Source organism: Rousettus aegyptiacus, unplaced genomic scaffold (genome assembly GCF_014176215.1).
Source record: "Rousettus aegyptiacus isolate mRouAeg1 unplaced genomic scaffold, mRouAeg1.p scaffold_m13_p_2, whole genome shotgun sequence".
Lineage (NCBI taxonomy): Eukaryota > Metazoa > Chordata > Mammalia > Chiroptera > Pteropodidae > Rousettus > Rousettus aegyptiacus.
The window spans coordinates 145,576,485-145,597,807 of record NW_023416295.1 but is presented as its reverse complement, the minus strand read 5'-3'; the positions used below and the strand labels follow the sequence as shown (position 1 = coordinate 145,597,807).

Here is a 21,323-nt window from a genome sequence, read left to right as displayed (position 1 = left end):
AATATTACAACAGGTTTATTTTGTAAATACCTCATGAGGTACTTCATAAAAATTAAATAATGGAAAATTCTGACTTTTAAAGTTCAACCATGTGTAAGTTATTCAAATTTACTTTAAGCTAGTTAAAAGGATTTTTTTTTACTCTTTCCTAGGTTTTAACCATTTGAACAGTTTTTCCCTAAGCCTGTCCAAAATTAATTCGCTTCTTATTTTAAAGCCAAGTATGGAAAATTTTAGCTCTAAAATTTTTCAAAAAGTTAAAGAATATGCTGAGGCATATTAGTCAATTGTTTTCAGAATACAAGCTAGCTTACAGTATCTATTGATACAAATAATATAGCTAGTATTCAATAACTCAATAACCCTGCAGGAAACCTATTAATTGCATTAGTATTAAAGTAACAAATATTTAGTTATTAATCATCTCCAGTGACACTATGGAGGATGCATTTCTATACTATATCACACCGATTACAAAAAAACAATGTTTTCCAACAAGTTAATTTAGGCTGAGGAAGGTTGTCAAAAGTATGTTCTTACCCAGGGTCAAGGATACACACCCTTTCATCCACTAAACTAACAGAAAGGTTTTGGAAAGTTTTAGGTCATTATCCTCACTAAAATAAGGAGACTCACTTCCTTAATAGCCTCCTATGGTTTTTTGGGTTTAGTTGTGTTTTGCTTCCTCGACAAATACAAGATTACATTGTCTTGGTGCTGAAAAATATAAAAATTAAAAGCTACACACATACATACACAATCCATAACCTAGACCGGTTCCAAATCAAGTGAGAGAGATAAACAATACAATAAGCAAAGCAGGCGAGTGTAGAAGGTATTCTAGACACATCAAGAAAATAACAGCCTGGAAAAGTGTCAAGGAAGGTTATTTGCTAAAGTGTCTCAAAAAAAAAAATGGCTATTTTCACTGCTAAATTATCTTTTGAGACCATTTTATCATTTGCTTTCCATGTCTTCTAACTGCTGGGGAAACACATTGTAAGCCTCGGCTATTTAGTGCAACCAGAATTGCTCTTTTTAATCATCTTCTCAGATCAGTACTTAAAACGCCGTGCTCTTATCACTTGACTTTTAGGTAGAGGGAGCTCTGTAGGAGTCTAAGACAAAATAAAGTTAAAAAGAACACTATGAATGGAACTTTGAAGGAAGTTGCTTTCTTTCATTTCATGGGCCAGTAGATGAATTGGTATGTTCTTCCTGCTTAGAAGGAGCCCCCTGCCATTTACAGGGCAGTGCTAACAATAACCACTATTGTTTATTGGCCCCTAACTCCAGGCTTATTTTAATACTCCTGATGTGTCTGATACAGAAAAGGGAATGGTAAGTTATGCAGCTAAAAGCAGGTAAGACACATATCTTGCAGAGTCTTGTGTTTTATTTTGAAGGAAATGTGAAGTCATCAAAAGAGTTTAAACAGGAAAGTGACATAGTCTGATTTATGTTTTAGACAGATCGATTTTGTGGCAAGGGACAGAATTGATTGGAAGAGGGAGACAGGAGATAGGCATGTTAAAAACTATTGCAGTAAATCTAGTGGGAAATGATAATGGCCTAAACTTATCATAAGAGAAAAAGAGGAGGAAACAAATTTGGGAAGCAGACATGATATGATGTGAAACAAATTTGGGAAGTAGACAATTTGATGTGAAAAAACAATATGAGGGGAAGGAAGAAGGGGAAAATCATAGTTTAGCTTATATTTTATTTTAGTACATAGTTTAAAAAATATATTTAATTGAAAAGTTATTCAATTGTTACAGCATAATATTTAAATAATTATTATTCTTCCACTGATATGAAATGTGGACTATTAATATTTGTTGACTTTAGCATTCTGTTAGAACATTTAAACATATACATGTAAAAATACATATATACATTCATATAGATGTGAATATATTTACAAATGTGTGTATATAATATCTCACTTAAGCTTCAGACATACAAACATGGAAAGTGAAATGAATCAAGTCATATGATTAGGATCAAATGAGAAAGGCAGTAATTACCAAAGAAGGGAGAAATTTATCTCAGCAGAAATCACTGGAGGGAGAATCAGAGTAGGGGCTGGCTTTGAGTTAGGTCTTGAATAAAAAAGTTAATTAGAAAATATAAGAAAAGTCCAAGAGCTGCAATGCCTAGTACACAAAAGATAATAAATTAACTGCTGAATGATTGAATGGATGAAGCTAAAAGTCAGAGAAATGAGTGGGCAATATGTCTTCCTGAACTAGTCTACAGTTGTACCTATTTCATATAGTAGCAAGAAATATTTAGAAGGTTTATTAGAGTATATCAAGGACCTCAAATACCAAGGTAAGGGTTTATACACATCATCATGTCCTTAAACATACGCACAATTACCTCCTATCTTAAAAAAAACACAGCGAAATATCTGGGCTCTGAAATGCTTCTAAAACACTTTCTTTAGTGTTTAGTAAAAAACAATTTACCTTCTTCTAAACTTTTAGAAATTGGTCTTCCATGATAATCCTAAATCCTTCTCTAACACTTTAGTTCTCAATCCATTAACTCTTCTAGAAATGCTTTATAAATTTACTAATGACCTCCAAATTGCCAAATTTTAATGGACATCATTGTGCAACAGCTGATAACTGCTAATGACTCTACTTCTCTAACTACATCTATACTCTGCTGATTTTTCTTAGAACATGCGTTTCTGATTCCCCTTATACCTTACTCATGCTGACTTTATTATTTCTGCAACAGGCTGTTCTAGTTTCCTCCACTCATCCTTTGAATACTGGTACCTCTTAATGTCTAACCTTTAATGCCTGGCTTTTCTCATTCTATTCACTTTATCTACCTACATTACCTTATTGAATCTCATGGTCCAACTACTATATACAAAGTAATATATTCCAAATCAGTGGCACCAATCTAGACTTCTCCCAATGTTTTTTAGACAACTGGCCTTTAACTGTCTAATAGGAAGCTCATTCTTCACATACGCAAAACTTAATTCATCATTTTTCTCACGAAATCTACTTCTACTCTTGGTATTTCTATCTCATTTGGTAATTCCTGGTCTCCTAGGCTACGAATGTGAAGTATCCTTGATATCCCCTCTTTTCACCTCCATGGCAAATCAATCACAAGCTTTGTTTTACAACTTCCAGACCTTTATTTCTTACTACTAGAAAAACCTCTCAATTGGTCTTCAGTCTTGTCCTAACGAAATTCTGTAATCAGCTTCCAGTGGCACTCATTACAGGCGCACAAAAATTATTCATTGGTTGTAATTAAAATTTAATAAATTTTTATTGATTATATGTTGTGTTAAGGACTTAGAATTACAAAAGTGAACAATAAAAGTATACCTTGACATAAATGGATAGATGGATGAATGGATGGATGCATGGATGGATGGATGGATGGATGGATGGAGGAATAAATGCCAGTATGATTTCAACTCTTGCTTTTAGCCTTTCGATGGTTTTTCAGTATCTCCAGCACGTGAAGTTTATAAATATTTTCAAGTTGTCGCTTCTTATGTCCTCAAATTACACACTTGTCATTGCTTGCCCTATAATTTACTTTACACATCAAACAGCTTATAAATTTATGTATACCTTATTTCAACCTTTGCTTTCTAAACTTCATCCAGGATGATTTTTATCCTTTTCTGCCAGCAATGTTGTTTCTATACCCCTCTACCGCAACACCTTCTTCAATTGTCTAGTTGTTTTCATCCTTTGGAATTCAACTTAGGGGCTCCCGCTCCAAGAGACCTTCCCTGACACCTTCCACAACTCTCAGATTTGAATTTGTTTCCTCTCCTCTCACTTCTGTTAAAATTCTATGCATATATCTATCATATTATATCTGTTTATATCCCATTCTTTTCACCTGCACTATGTGTATTGTTAAGGCAGGAATTATGTCTTACTCATCTTTAAATCCCCAGTTCCTGCATAGAAATTATTAAAATGCAAAATGCTCACTTCTATTAAATACATAGTGCAGGCTATTAAAATGTTTGTTGACTGAATAAATGAAGGTGTGATTTCATTCAGAATTAATAAATATCAAACAAAGACCACTCTTCCAATATCAAAAGCTCAAGGTTTAGTAAAAGAAACAGACTGTAAGCAAATAATTATACTAACAAAGAAAAACAATTAGTATTTTTGTTTATTCCAAACAATAATAATGTTTTAGATCAGCTGCCAATGATACAAAGGTAGAATAGGAAATGAAGGAAGAAAGAGAAGCCTAGTGTTTGGGGACATGAGGAAATAAGGACCTGCAGGAGGTCTTAAAGAATCTTTGGTAAAATATTTCATGCAATGAATGCTTCTTTTATAATATCCCATAATTTATCTCTTTTATAAATTTTGATTTTAAAAGTAATTTATATCCCCTTGGATATTAAAAATAAACATTATCAATTTCCTAAACCTTAAAATGATTTGTTCATGAACAAGAACCCCCTATAGTGGTGTCATTAAAATACTTGAGCATGGTCAAGGTATCTACTAGAAAAGATGCTAGATGTAAACAAACGATGAAAACAAAACCTTTTATCATCTTGATTGTTTCAAATCTATCATAGTAATTATTTCAAATCACTTATACTTTCTGAAATCCAAGCAAATTGAACTGCTTTTTTATAGCAATAATCTCAACTATACTTCCTCTTTCATTTTAGGTAGTTAAATTTATAATTCTCTTAAATCAGCTTTTGGAAACCAAGTTAAGTTCAGAACAAGTAAAGGGAAAGAGGTTTCTAAATGCAGAAAATCTATACTGCTTTTAATATTTGGATTTTTAAAATGAGAAACGATAGTATTTTATAGTAACCTCATAAAATGATAAGTAATAAATATAAATATTTCATATGAACTTTATTTGAAAAAGTAAAATTAATGAGTTATCTGTCATTTGACTGTACAGTTAGTTTAAAATAAGATATTTTAAGAAATTATAAGTTCTTAACTACTTTGTCACAGGCTAAATTTTTTTAGTAAGGGATTTTTTAAAATAAATATTTTTATGTCTTTTTAATGTAGCATAGCAAATAAAAACTTTATCCTACTTAATTTAATAGTTACCTAGTCGGTTGGCTTAGTACAAGATTATAAACTCTTTAAGAAACACCTCTCCAAACGGGAAGGCATTTTTGCATATGAAAGAGATAGCATTCTTTCTTCACCTCTTTGCCTAGAAATTGAATTCTAGTACCAGTGAAAATCCCTGGATTAATTATCTAAGAAATCTGAATATCCCTAAAAAGGTGATAATGAATCAAAGAAGTCTCTTTTTCCTTCTATATTCCACCATTATTACTACTAAGGCATCATTTAAGCTATTGTATAATAACTCATTTTAAGCTGCTCGAAGAGAATCATTAATTAAGGAACTGCTTCTATATCCAGATCTATGATGTCTAAATTTTGCCTCTCTGTCTTATGAGGAAATAAGTGGTACAGAAAAAAAGCCTCCAAAATGATTCATGTATTAGAAAGTAGGGATTTAGAAGAGGGGAATTCATATAAGCCACTTAACACCAAATCAAATGCTATTTCTCTTTTATTTTCCACTTTTAGTATTAAGGCTTAGCAAGTATTTCACTTTTTTGACACTCTTTATAGCCTTTCCACTTTTCTGTCTATCAAGGCTCTTTGACAGACATCCTTCCTCTCAGAGTACATCCAGAGTCTGTGATCTGCAGGTTGAGAATAGAAAACTTCCTAAACCAATGTAACACTAAGCCTACGGGATATACATTTGGGATGACTCCTGGCCTAGAGCTTTCTACTAGAACAGTGAATTTTAGACCTCTGGAAATTAAAAAATGTTATGGAATTTCCCCTCACCCTAAAAAATGAAACACAAATGACACAAATGTCTTGGATGGCCAGAAATACAATGTCCTATAGTAAACTTCTAAGCTTCTTTTTATTATGTCAAATTTTCAAAATAGGCCTATACATTTAACAAATAATATGATATATTATACAATAATCAACTTTTTTAGAAATGTGCAAACTCATTACACCTAATTTTTACAATCTCTTACAAAGTGAGTTGGGCAGACATTACCGTAGTTACCTTAAAGATTAAAAAGCTAAAGCACAAAGAGAAAAATGGCTTGCTCAAGGGCATAAAATAATATGAAATGAGATTGTGACTACCTTTTAAGGTCTTTTGATACTTTGCTTAATTTTTTTCTGACAGAATTTATTAAATCCAGACAATTAATAGTTTCAGATTACATCTTACTGATGCTTATTCATAGCTTAACCCAGAGGAGTCAATTTTGAAAGTTTTAAAGCTTCTATTAATCAACTCAATATTAGAATTTAAAGGCAATTGCTCAGGTGAAAAATGTTCAGAAAGGAATAAATAAATAAAAGTAAAATACCATATACTGGGAATGAAAGAATTCATTTGGGACAAATATGGGCACATAAAAATGTTTATTGTACATTGTTTAAAACTGTAAATACTGTAGACAAATTTAAATTGTTCATTAGTGGGAAACAAGTACGGTATATCCAGCTTAATGAAATTTGATGCAAGATAATTTAGATCTAAAAGTATGAAAGAAGAAAGATGGCCATAATATATATATTTATATATATAATATTTATAGGTAGAATATAGTCAATTTACCCTGACATGCATTGTGTATTATGTAGTACATATTATAAATACAATGCATATATATTACAGGACACATATTACAATATACAGATATGCTCATATCAATACTTATTACATATCTATATCTAGATATAAATAGATGCATATATATTTATGTGTAATACATATATATTTATACTTATGTCTAGTTCTAGAAAAATAAGTGCCAAATTGTAAACAGCAATTCCCTCTGAGGAGTGACATTATAGAGGTATGTAAGTTCAGGCAGATAAATTTTAGTTTCTATTTTCCATACTTCTACATTGTTTGAGGTTTGTGTAATCAGCAAATGCTATCTTTTTAACATATTAGAAAAAAATGTGAAGGGTTGTTATGAGCTGACTATATAAATAGGTTTAAAAAAGTTTTAAACAGAGCCCCTCAAAATTATTAGGGAAACAGTACTGTTTAATAAGTAGCTATAGTTCTCCCTGCTTCTGCCCTTTCCGCTCACTGGAATGGAGATGTGGTAGCTGGAGAAATATTGCAGTCAGTGAGATGGGAGCTGTAATTTGTGAAAGGCAGTATAATAAAAAGAGAACAAGCTTGGGACTTGATATCATGGAACTATGATATGAGCAATGCTGGGACTATGTGAGTGAAAAGCATTCATCCTTTTACCATGTTTAACTTATTATTTTGTCCTTTTACAGTAGGTAAAGCTAATATAGATCTGATTTACATGATATTCCAAGAGCATGACTTGCTTGGTTCTCATATGTATCTGTTATAGACTTAGAAGCAAAACACTATCCTGGACTTCTTTATTAAATATTTTTTTTCTGCTTCCATATTATCACCCTTACAACTCAAGTTTGTCTTCTAATGGAGCTTCCTTCAGTGAAAGAGCATGCTTACTGGAGAAGAGAGTTGTTCAGTATTGTTAACAGTCACATTTATTCAAATAAAATAATACATTGCTTTTCTGGGCATATACTTCAGTTTGATGGCCTTAGTGTGAATCTTCCGCTGAGATGAGATTTCATGTTTGCTGTGGCAACAAAAATATGAACTTAGAATTCTGAGGGTTAGGCTGGACTAGGGCATATTCATATGGAAATATCACATTTTGAGGTCTCTTGACTAAGAGCGCGGGGTGTCATTAGCCAAGCACTCCTTCTATTTGACATATTTATATTATCGAGAATGAGAATCATGTCAAAAAGAAAATACTGAGCTGAATGAGTTTATACTTAAATTGAATGGCATTCTCATGTTCGTAACTGTTAAAAATCAATGTGGATTAAAGGATTAGATATAGTTAAAGTCTACTAAAATTTGAAGAATTTTCATAGAAAGGGCTTTACTTTTTGTTTGCTTGTGTGTGTATTTTTGTGGTGGCAGTGAGTGTGTGTGGGGTGGGAGCAAGAGAAGACTGGAGCAAACAATAGTTACTAACATAGCTCAGTTATCACCTCAAAATGCTTAAAATTAATTATATGACTATGTTTTATAAACAATAAGGCACAATACAAACTATTATTTTATACCACTTTATGACACTTTGTCACAATAAAGATGTATACATCTTCCTTTCCTCAGTGATGAAACTTGTAAAAATATTGTAAACTCTGTTTTAGCAAAACACATTTTATTGACAGAAATTATTGTCACCATATAATTGTGGAATGTCATTTAATTTTTGTACTGTCCTTTTTACTATTTAATCATTTCATATTCTTAAGCCAACAATCTAACTTCCTTCAGATGAGAATTTAAATGACTGGCTGTTCAGGTACCAAAGCAATTCTTGAAAAAAAAAAAAAAAATTACAACTAAGTCAGGTTTACCCAAAGTCTTTGGTTATATGATGTTGGGGGTGGGAGGTAAAAGGTAGAGCTGGTCAAAATAAGTCTAACGCATACAAATACAGAAGGCTGAGATATGAGTATATCCTCTTCTCTCTGCTTATTTACTAAGAACCTACAGTATGTGATACTGACAACACATATTCCTATTTTGTCAGTTTTCCAAAAATGTGCTTTGTCAATGGGTTTTACCTTGAGATCTGGTGATTGTTTCAGCATTGACTGTCAATGACCTGTGTGTCAGCTGACACAGCTGACACAGTTAAATTAGAAATTAAAATTCAGTCTCCTAAAATGCCGGACACATGGACTCTGCACAAGAGAGATATAATGGAACCCACATGATACCCCATTAAACAATAAAACATGTGACATTAACTAAAAACAGGAACACATCAGCAAATATGCCTGAGGAAGTTTATGGTATTTAACTCCTAAACATTAATTTTATTGTGGTGTATGAGGAACTAATTAACTGAGAGTTTCCTCTTTTATTGGAAGCGGAAATACTGTTCAGAAAACTGATGAAGAGTAAATACAACATATTTTAAGTTTATTAAGCTTGGCTCATCGACTTCTATTTATTTAAGCTAATCTCATAAGGCAATTAAATATTTCAATCAGTAACTTTATATGGCTATTTTATTTAGCACATTTCTGAAAAATTAATCAATGTTTTAAAATGCAGAATGAGTATGTAAATACATTTCTGGTTTCATATAGCCCAAACAATAACTAAATACATTTTCAAAAAAATCACATGATCTTTTCCAACATGAGCTCTAATAAACAGACAAGTGGAAAATGACAATAGGAAAAGTTTAAAACTTGGTGATTAAAATGAAAATAGTTAAGGTTAAGGTTATATCTACATGAGATAAATTTTTCCTCAGCACTGTATTACTTTTCACTAAACAATTATGTTTTCCTAGTTGGAGGAAGCCTCATTCAGGTGTGGCAGAATGAATTTGATCTTAGATAGCAAACAAAATGCAACTAATTGCTAGGTGGGGTTTTATAATAGAATCTTCTTCTTCTTCTTCTTTTTTTTTTTTTTTGAAACAGGATCTGTCTTTTGCTGACATTATACTCAATATTTATTATATTGAGTATATTAAGCACTGTTTCATATATAATCCTATTTAATCTCCCTAATGATTTAGTAAAATAGGTGTTTTTAATCCATTTTGGATGAGGGAGCTGAAGTTTAGTAACTTGCACAAGGACAAAGTAGCAGAATGAGGCAAAACTTGATTTCAAATACCTCTCAATTTGCAGTTGCCAGTTTGAGATTAGGTTTATTAAATCAATAAAGTAAAACAAGTGAGCGTATGAAATCATAAAGACAAAGGAATCAACTGGTGTAGATAAATGAATCAGTTACTTATCTATATAATATTATACCTAGCTCTGTAAGTGCAAAATAAATTTTGTTAATACATGTGTTCTTTCTGTAGTTGTAATATGACAGACCACCATCAACTTCCCAGTAAAAAAAAGGTCATAATAATTTAAAAAGTGAACATATACTAGATTAGGCCAGAAGTTTCTCAACTTTCTTGGATTTAGGCATCATCAGTGGTTTAATTTTTTTACAGCACTCCTAGGACAAAAGAAATATCCAACTGCTCCATTTTATCAAGTAGTAAGGTCCAAACAACCAAGGCAGTTTATGTAGTGTCTCTGTATCTTCCTTGAAATTTTAAAATATCCTGTCTGCCCCTGTGAATTAGTTACAGCACCTTAGTACCTTAGCACACAGTTTAGGAACTGTAGCACTAGGCACATGCCCATCTATGGGGAAAGACTGTATCTGTAGCTGTGTAACACATTCAATTTGACACTTTGGGCTAACTATCAAGCCAACTCTTTTACAACTGTTTGTTTCATACTCCATATAGAAAATGAGTTATTTTGATTAGATTTTGCCTTCCTGTAGATTTTTTTTATTTCCCCATAAAATGCTTTTATGTCAAAAATTTCTAAAGCATCTATTAGAATTATATAACTAGAAATTATATAGCCAAACAGAAAGGAGAGGGGCAGAGGATTGTAGTTATTAGTGAAAAGAGAAGCACTTAGGGTCACTTTTGACTGCACAATATGTGCCCTGAAGGAACAGCACTTAAAAAGGGTGCGAGGAAGCTGTGTTATGGAAAGAAAACTGGAAGGTGGTGCTAGAGAAATTGGTAAGGACCAAATTTGTAACTTTCAACCACCTAATCTCAAAAGTCTCTCAAGTCTAAATGTTAGGCTAAAACCAATATACACATTCAAAAATACTTTGAATTTGAGTAGATTATTTTTTCTATGATTAAGTAAATGCAAAACGGAGTCTTCCTACCAACAAAAACTGTTCCAGGTGTCAAAGGTATGTATGTTTTATTTCAAAAATATCTACTTGATACAAGCTTTGCAGTTCACAGGCTAAAGTCTTTGGTTAAGTGGTTAGGATTCCACTCAGACTTTCCAGCAGAGGCAAATGGACTGTGTTGTGTCCTTGGGTTCTTCAAGCATCTAAAGTATACATGAATCAATTCATTTGTACACTCATCTGGTTTATAATTCAGAATTGGAACCTTAGTTATTTATTTTTTCAAACTTATTTCAAGACTGTAGTGATTATTTTCTCATTAAAATGAGGTAGTACCTATAAATATAATTTAAAATTGAGATTTCAAATTGTGTAATATAAAATTAGGGTTGTGTTTATGTATAGTAACTTAGTTGGCAGTTTTTATAAAACTTCTAATTTAAAAATATAGTTTTCAAGTTATTACACATATTAAAAGCATTCAATTTAGGAATATACCATTATTTTTACAACTTTAGAAGTTTGAAAGTATTTTTTAGATTTTAAGAAATAAGCAGGAAAAGCAATACTAGATACAGATCTATGAAGTGTGTTTTCATGCTTGATTTCTTTAAAAGCAAATACCAAAACAGAATCCAAGATTATGATAAGAATATATCAATATTTGTAAATTTATCTATATAGTTATGGATAAGAGTATATTACAACACTCTTTAATGCTTCTTTTCTATTTAGCACATTTGCTCGGGCTGTGCTATTCATTTATTTTTATATAATGTTTAATGACATGCACTCTAGAAGTTAAGAGAAAGCCCAGCAGCTATATCTATAGGTCTCCATTCCACATCTCATTCTACCTATTTCTAATTCTACCATTCTATTTCTTAAAAGGAAAACATCTTTAAGTCCGACAGAAAATCTCTTTTTTGGAAAACGGATGTTAGATAAATGCATAATGATTAGGTCCCACAATTTTGTTTTTTTATTTTTTCTCTGTTGAGAACATTTTAGCTTTTTTGTATAGTTCCTAATATTTATGTTTTATTTATTTTATCAAGACAGGTAGTCTAAACAGAAAAATTTATCATCAATACTTTCTATAAATGGATTGATGAAAAGTACTTGAGTTTTTGGAAACCAACAAATAGTATATCTTTCAAATTTCCTTGAAACTCAAATCAAGATGGGTTAGTCAGTCTCTTTCATTGACAGCTATGTAATATTAGTCAAATTAAAACAATTGAGAACACCAGAGAAGTCATATATGGTTGACAATTAGGGAGGAATCAAAAAAGAAGACCCAATGAAGAGAGGGGATATTAAATTTTTTTTTCCCTAGCTCTATTACTTTTGATTAGAGGAAATAGTCCATACTATTTTTCACTTCTATACAGCTCCTCAATCAAACTGACTCAAAGTGCCAGGATGTCAACAAGGGTGGCACTTTCTTTTGCTACTCGGTTCTTAGTTTTAAAGTCTGGCATGATGCTAGTTGCAAGCTCGCCAGCAGCTGTAGAATCTTTATTCTATTTCCAAGGTTACAAAAGAAGTGGTAGCATTTTATAACTTTAAGCACTGCAGATATGAATATCAAATGGTTAATATACCAACGATTTTAGGAAAGGAAAAATTTCTGCATGCCACATTAGATTCACACTGAACAAATAAAGTATGCCAACTCTGTCAAATGGGAGTGAGGCTGAGGTGTTCTTGACCTTTTCCAGGCCTACAGTTTTGCTATTGTTCATATTCAATGTGGTTTTCTCTTTAGCACAGTATTTGCTAATGGGACTTATTTCTATAGTTGCCTAAAAAATTTCTTTTTGGAAAACAGAACTAGTCTATATGTATATATTTGCAGGTGCAGTCTGAGGCAACTGATGATTTTTAAAAGTGTCTTTTTTTCCATTTTAGTAACCAAGGTTACCAAAAACACATTGGCAACATGTGTTTAATGTGAATGGTAATTCCTTAGGAAAATGGAAACAAAACAGAAAATCTTTTATGATTAAAATCTCAAAATTTGGCATAGCAACAGAATTCAAAATTCTAATTTTAGAATTTAAATTATTCTTAGAATTTAAATATTTGGAATATAAATATAGTTCTTAATTATATTTGGTCTTTCTGGATGAACTGATCTACAAAGATAGAATGATGTGGCAAATAAAACTAAATGAATAAATAAGGATGCAGAGCAGGAGCACCATCTTAGACATAGGAAACCAAAGTTAAGAGAAAGAAGTGCAAAGCAGTGTAAAAACCATAAAGGGTAAAGTACCAAAAAAGTGTAAATTTTTATAGTCCTGAGTTCAGTTCACTTTTATCTAGACACCATAGTTGCAATGTACTCATCTCAAATGACTTTGTATATTTAACAATTATATCCCAATATCTTCAACATTGTATAGAGAAAGGTTTAAAGACTAAGAATAATGTTAATTGTGAAAATTCATGACATCATTTAACAGGAAACTTAGATCTGATTTCTATTAATGTTGGATGGAGTTTTACAAATGCAATAAATACTGAAGGAGAGTAAGATGCTAATGGGACAATTTGTCAACATACCACAAGCTACTGGTATTTATAAAATGACATTTTATATGAATATATACTACAAAGTTATCTTACTAATTGTTTTCAATGGTGTTCTACTTTTATCAATGAAAATATTTCAGTAAAATTGTTTTCTCTATAGTCTCTCTAGCCATGGTAATGATGTTTTAGAATGTATTTAGCTTAGCAGTCTAGCACCTTTTTGAAATTTGTTACTATTTTTATGTAACAGATTACAGCTGGCATTTTGGCTATTTGACTTTTAGAATATGAAATACCAGAGCGTTTCCAAAATCGGCAACGTATAATTTCAATTTTGGTAAAAAAAAAAAAAAAAAAAAGTCATAATATCACAGGCATCTAAAGTTAATAAGCAACATAAACACTTATCTTGGTATAATTCATCCCTTAATGTAAAAATGCCCTTGTATTGTTTATAATGAATGTTCCTTCATTATTCATTCATTCACTCACTCATTCATTCAGCAAATAGTTAAATGTTGTACTAAAAATTTAGATATTACAATGAATAAGACAGAACCAGCATCTGCCCTTACAGAGCTTTAAACTGAAGTGAAAGATAAAATATACAGTACCCAAAGGAACCAGGAGAAAGGGACCCACCTAGGGCAGGCAAGCTCTCCCTGAGCTGAGTTGAAAGAGATTCAGAGTACCAAAGACCATGAACACTGACAATGATGCAAGCTCAGAATCAAAAAAGAATATGGTTTGGTTGAAGAAACTAAAGGAAGACTGGTGAGAAATCAGTCTAAACATAGAGCGGAGACAGATAATGAAAAAACAACTAATTCACATTAGGAAACTTGGGTTTATCTTAAAGAAAAATGGAAAGCTATTGAAAAGCATATTCCTATCTTATCTATGCAAAAAAAAAATGAAACCAAAAATTACATTCATATTTTAAGAATTCACTGGAAACAAGTTATGGAACTGAATTCTAAAGAGCAAATATTGTCTTCAGAAGCATAGAAATAATCTAAGCTCTTTTAAATACCAACATAAATCCTTTTCAACACCTTCTGTGTGTTTCCTTTTTAAAATAAAAATGTTATATGGGTGATCTCATTTCTTGGTGTGGCAGAAATACTAAATTGTCTAATTTAAAGCAATACGCTCCACCCACTCCCAAATGAAAAATCAATGGTACTTACTACATCCAGCCTTATAGCTGAAGCCTGGAGGAAGAAGGAATCCTTGCTGGGCAGCTGCAGCCAGTGTTCGTTGATCAGGAGGGAATACGGGAATCATTAATGGTGGCAGTTGACCTTGAACCTGCTGAACGTGATAAAGAGGATCAAAGAGCAGAAGTAATAGTGTTCCATGCTTCCCACCCTCTTTACTTTATGATAAAAGAAAATCATTTATTCAATTCGATATACTGGCATACAAGCTTGATAGAACACTGGGCTTGAGGCCATGCCTTGGGACTACCTTAGGAGAATCAAAATACACTATAGTTGAAAGGTGTTACACTTTCTAACTTGAATAATTTCCCTGTAGGAGAACCTTGCAAGTGATGAAGTGTCACTACTGCATACAATAAGCCTTTTTCTCATTGCATTAACATAATGGTTAAAAAATTATCCCCTAGAGGTTGAACTAAAATCTCCTTCTGTAAATCCCACTTGTTAGGAATCATTTTACCTTCAAAAACAAAACCAACTAAACTGATATCACTTTAAAGGTAAATAGCTCTTCATTACTTAAAAATAATTCTCATGTTGACACAGAATACTGAAATTTTAAAATCCCCAAAAAAGCTGGAAGAAAGTTTATAGAGTAAATAAGATTCTCCCCCTTTTTTACAGAAGAAATAACTGGAGCTGAAAGACAACTTATGGGCCCATGGCCATTGAATGGAATAGTCAAAACTAGCACTAGAATCCAGTCCCTTGAATCTTGCTCAGCACTATACTTGTGTCTTCATCTACTGTTTGTCTAGTATTAAACCACTCCTTAAACAACATGGCTTTTGCTTTGGTTGCCATCTTTGGATTACATCTTAATAAGCTGGTGTCACTCTCAGTATATGAGGTTTACAGCAATAAATGAATAATACAGCACTATAGAATCACTGTCTTCTTTGAACCAAATAGGAATATCCAGAAGTATAACCTAATGTAGTCATTTTTGCAGCTATGTCATTATTGACTAACGCAGAGGTTGTCATTAACTAAAATATCTAGGCTATTTTTCTACATATTTAAGACCTCCCTGACAAATGTGATTATTGGTTAGAGTTTGTCACTGAATATGTGAATGAGAATTTAGGATCATGCTAAAAATAACATGACTGACACTTTAATTTCCCTTACTACTCCTTCCATACATTAATTCAGTTTATTTTTTAAATATCTCTATTTATGAGAAAATGAAATGGGCAGTAGGGATATAATAGTGAACTAGAAAAGCAAGATCCTATGCTCATGGAGCTTACATTACAGTGGGAGAATGGTAAAAAGTCAAACAAACAAACACACAAAGAAATTACAAATTCATTCAGTGACTAATCTTAATAGCACCTCTGAGATATCTCTCAGACTTGTCTTCTCTTTCTCCCACTGGCATCACACATTCTGAGGGCTCTTACGATTCCTATAGTTCTCATCATTTATCACTTTAAAAGTCTGCCTTTAGTTTCTCCTATTTCTGAGATTTTTAATAGATGAGTGTCCTTTTTTTTTTTTTTTTTGGTGGGAGGTGTTGAGAGAGAGAGAGAGAGAAAGAGAGGGAGGAAGGGAGGTGAGAAGGGGTAAAGAAAGAGACACAGAGAGAGGGAGAATGAGAAATGAGTATTTTAAGACTAAGGGATCTGTTTTCAGCAATGACTCCAAATTTGAAAGCATTTCCTTTAGCCAATAGGATTTTAAATCTATCACTGGCACCAGAGTGAAACTAAAAGGGAATGACAAAAACCAGGAAAACAAAAGTGTCTTAAGGTTAGAGTTGAAGGTTATGCCACTATAGCCAGCAATTTTTTGAACTTTCTAGAAGGAAGAAAAAAAATTATGTAGAAACCAATGAAAAACACTTGATTAAAGACTCAAATATTAGAGACTGCATATTGAACAAGTATGGCCTGAAACAAGAGGTAGAAATCCAATGACAAAACAGCATGGAGGCTAGTTCAGTGTAAGCAGAGGACGCTGACCAGGATAACACAAAAACAAAGAAACAACAAACCAGCCACATTAGTTAAGAGTTATCACCACCTACTGTATATCCTTTATATTTCATTGTTTGTAAGTTATATTTTATATAGTACATTTCCTCCTTTCTAAGAAACCATAATTATAAGATGTATCATAAATTTAATAAGAGCATTTTAGAGGGAAGGAGAAAAAAAGAACTTCAAGTGAAACATATACAAGGGTTATAAAAGGTATCCAAATTTCAGATACCTTAGAATTTGAGAAAAATAACTTCTAGAATTACAGAAACAATAAGTTCTTATTTTCGTGTAGTAGTTCTCAAACATGAATGCATATTAGAATCACCAGGCAAGCTCTGAAAAACTCTCAATGTTCAGACTATTTCCCAAACCAATTAAATGTGAATCAACTGGGGTGAGACCCAGCCAAAAGCATTTTTAAAGTTCCTCTGATAATTCCAATGTGTATACACATTTGAGAAGTACTGTCTTAAAAAATGTTTTTAGTCACTGGCAAATCTTTTTGTCTTCTTCATTTTTGCCTTGAGTAACAAAGCACCTTCAGAAATATAAACAGTTGAAAGGGAGACTCTACCTGATTCTGGTAAAGTCTTCTTATCATAGGATAAGACTCTGGACAGATTCTGGTGTCCACAGAATAAATCTAGATATTAAGCTATATTCTTGATAAAATTCCTTCTAAATGAGTCTTCTATCTGTATTTTACATGACCTTTTTGTAAAAACTTTTGACAGTTTGCATTTACCTAGAAAATAATGACCAAATACCCTCAGCATGGTTTTCAAAATTCTTCACGATTTGTCCCCAGTCTATCTTCCTAGGCATTTCTGCTGCCCTCCTTTAGATATTCTGTACTCTTGCCTCAATGGATCATGAAGAGTTTCTTGCACAGTCAGTGTTTTTCCATGCTTGAATGCATTCAAAAGTATCTCCTCCTTTTTGAGTGATTTTGCTTTTCCTTTTCTTTTTGGCAAAATTCTACTTATTTTTCAAAGGCTTTGAGACCCACATAATGTCTTTGCCTGTGAAGCACTTATTTCTTATGGTGCCAATTTTCAGGAAGAAAAAAACTGTTACTTCTTTTAACCTCATAAAGCTAATATAATACTTACTGTATTAAATAATAGTTACTCATGTAATATGAACTCCCTTTTGACCTATGGAGCTTAATAAACAAAAAGGTTGTAACATTTATTATTGTACCTTCAAAGCTCAGAGTAGCAGCTGAAACTATTATAGGTATTGCTAATTCATAAATAAAGAAGAAGAATGCATTACATCGTCCTGTCTTTCTAATTACATCTTTGTGTACCAACTCCAGATGTCCACAGAAGGCATGTAGATGATAAAGTTATTTAATGACCAGAAAGGAATACAATTTCACTAAGAATGTAGTAGTAGGTACCAATTGCTTTGTGTACCTATTCTTAAGTTATAGCCAAATGGTTTTATGAATTATGATATATCCAAAAATCTTGGAATTTTGCATGTATAAGGAAATAAAATATTAGGAATTTATTATATATTTCTGTAATGAACAGATATGTCTGCCTATTATGTTCTAGTAACATGTTTTAGTTATTATAGCTTTGTAACATGTTTTAATAAAAGTCAGTACTCTATCATTACTATTTTTTAAAACATATTCTAGCTTTTTTAATATTTATTTTCTAACATTAATTTTAGGATATAAAATTTCTATTTGAAATTGGCTTAATGACAACTAGCAGGTTATAGCTTTCAGTTTATTTAAATCTGCTTTCATTTCATACAATTCTTGTAGTCTCTTAGGTAATTTTATTTTTAAGATTTTTTAAAAATTATTTTTATTGCTACTGTAAAGGAAATGTTTTCTTGTTATATTGTTTAACTGGTGTTGTGTGTACAAAAGCCTATCTACCTGTGTGTAACAGTTTTTATCCAGGTAATTCATTTATATCTTAATAATTTATAGTATTTTTCTGCTAAAAATTTTGTATTTTAAAGAATAAACTACAATAAATTCTAGGGCTTTTAAAAATCTGTGTATTCTAAACTTTTATCTTGTTATGACTATTGAAATGAAGTTTGCTTTGGTATTACAATTTGTTTTAGTGTCTAAATTTTCCAAGATCCACATACATAGAATAACAGAAGTTTAAGCCTGAGAAAGATCCTAGAGATTATCTGACAGAACACAATCACGGTGCTAAGGAAATAAGATTTAGCTTGGCCATAAAAATTGTTCAAGATCCCACAATTACGTAAGAGAAAAGTTAACACTGGAACTACATCTTCTTACTTTTAATCTAGTACCCTTTCCCCTGACACTAAAGAATGTAGTGGGAAGAGGAAAGGGGCAAAAAGGGCTACAAGGAAAAGAAAGGAACGAAAACAGAAAATAAGCCTGATTTCACAGTCCTAATAATGGGATTTGTTTAGAATATTATAGAACAGATTGTAGAGCACAGTAATAATACTCAGAATAAAGTAAAAAGTAAATATAATCCCAAATTTGTGGTTATCCATGTATGCAACTAAAAATGCATTTCAAAACACAGTTGATCTTCATTATTTGCTGACCTTATTTTTGCAAATTTGCCTTCTCACTAAAATTTACTTGTCTCCTGCAAAATGTACTTGTACAAGTGATTTGCAGTCACTCACAGACTTGCGCAAAGTAGTGAGAAATTTTGTTGGTGATTTCACTGTTTAAAATGCATTCAGAATCAATGATAATTAATAAGGTGTCTTTAAACAGAAACACATATAAAGGTTATTTATTGATCAGTTGATGAAAATGGTGTGACCAAAGCCTCTCAGCAACCCAACTGTATTTCCCCCAAGAGTAATTGCTCAGTGTTCACTAATTCAGCATTCATGGCAACTATATAGAACATAACTAGCACAAATAATGAGCACCAATTGTATTATTTCTATATCTTAATTAATGTTCAGTTCATTGCTGCTGAAATTTAGCAACTCTGAGAGAAAAGGACATGTTACATCAACTGGTATAAGGTTTTCTGGATAAATTCTAAAACTAATTTAGTTGTAAGGTTAGTAATCCATTCTTACCTATTTGCCAGTTTTGAGTATTTACAAATCCTATTCACTATTAACTTCATTTATTTTCTTTCACTTAATGAATGAAATTTCCTTTAAGCTCCTAATTAAGGTTTAAAACGTGTGACATGTATAATTAAGTTTCAATAAAATACTTTTGTCACAAAATTTTAGTCTGTTTATTAGGGGGTATGTTATTCACAAGTTAGAATAACATATCACAAATTTAAAAGGCTACTTTCTATATTTCTTAAACTTTAAGATGAAAGATTATGTTTTAACATTTTTTATAATTCTACCACATAGATACTGAATGCAGCCCTCTAAAATCTTAAGAATCCAGCACAAACCAAACACATAATCTCATTTGTAAAATAACAAGTAACTATTTATCAATTATTCATAATTAAACATTTAACATTTTATATAAATATTCTATTGCAAAATCTACAGTGGCTCCCTGAAACTAATATATTAAATAGATTACTAATTTACCTTCCAGTTGAATGGTTCTTTGTTTTATTCATTCAGTCAACATTTTTTTACTAAGCCGAATGTGTACTTTTTTGGTAACTAGGGATAAAATGATGAATTCACATACAATGTTTGCTCTCTAGGAGCTCTGAGTCTAGTGGGACAAATGGATAGATAGTTATACCACTGTTAATTCAATAAAAGAGATTTGTATAAGATACTATGGAAGCACAGACAAGAGACTCCTAACAGCCAGAAGTCAAGGCTGGCCTCATGGAAATAGATAGGTACAGCAGGTATACAGTATGAATGGATAAGTAGGAGTTAGACAGCTAAAGAGATGGGAGTATGAGGGGAAAAAAATCTAAGAAGATGGGGAGATATGAACAAAAGAACAGGGACAAGAAGAAACTTCATATGAGTGGATTTCCACCAACAGTCTAAAACAGCAAAAAATGTAAGAGGGAACCAGTGGTGAGAAAGTCTGCCTGGATCAGTGTGTGTATCAGAGTAAGACACTTGAGATTCCCCCTGTAGGCTCTGTGGAACTACTGAAGGACTTTAAGTGGTTAGGTAGAATACTCTGACGGATATATGGAGAAGGGATTTGAGAGACCAAGTACAGAGACCAGGTAGGAGGGTAATATAGTCAACTAGGAAGTAGATGATGAGGGCTTCATCAGTAATAGGAAGGTTATGAATGAGAAAAAAAGCCAAAAAATATTTAGGGAAAAAATGGAAAACACTGATGATTTGTGGGTATATGAGAAATCTCTGTACCTAATACATATATACATACATATATATGTATGTATATGTGTGTGTATATATGTATATATAATGAGAACTTGGAGGTGAAGAAAGGAACAGAGTCAAAGATAACTCTCAGGTATCTAGTTTATATAACTATTTATAACAGCGTAGAAGAATTTTAAAATATCATAAAGGAGTAATGACAGTTTCTATGGAAAGATAAATAATATGGTTTTAGATATGACGTGTTTGAGGTGTCTAAATAATATTTCATTGGAGTTATCTTTCAAGAGGACAGTACATCAATCTGAAGCTAGGGAAGAGGTCTTTAGAGGCTATGGTTTGTGGAGTCATTCATTGATAATCTAGAGACAATCTGGAGGGCAAAGACAAGAGGCAGCTTAAAATCATCTATGTTACAACAATAATTCAATGAAGGGGAGAGGAAAAGGAGTCTACAGATAGGGAGATAAGAGAAGAATAAAGA

At 32.0% G+C, this 21,323-nt stretch overlaps 1 protein-coding gene across 8 annotated transcripts in view; it reads right to left on the bottom strand.

The window, feature by feature from the left end:
* SOX5 (SRY-box transcription factor 5) overlaps window positions 1-21,323 on the bottom strand; it is a 660,043-nt gene that overhangs the window by 107,962 nt on the left and 530,758 nt on the right. For 6 of the 8 annotated variants that reach the window (XM_016119244.2, XM_016119245.2, XM_016119241.2 and 3 more), the window contains one exon: window positions 14,544-14,667. In XM_016119244.2, coding sequence (XP_015974730.1) covers window positions 14,544-14,667 — 124 coding nt within the window. The remainder of the gene's footprint in view (window positions 1-14,543; window positions 14,668-21,323) is intronic. The other 2 variants (XM_016119243.2, XM_016119240.2) reach the window with 1 other exon arrangement.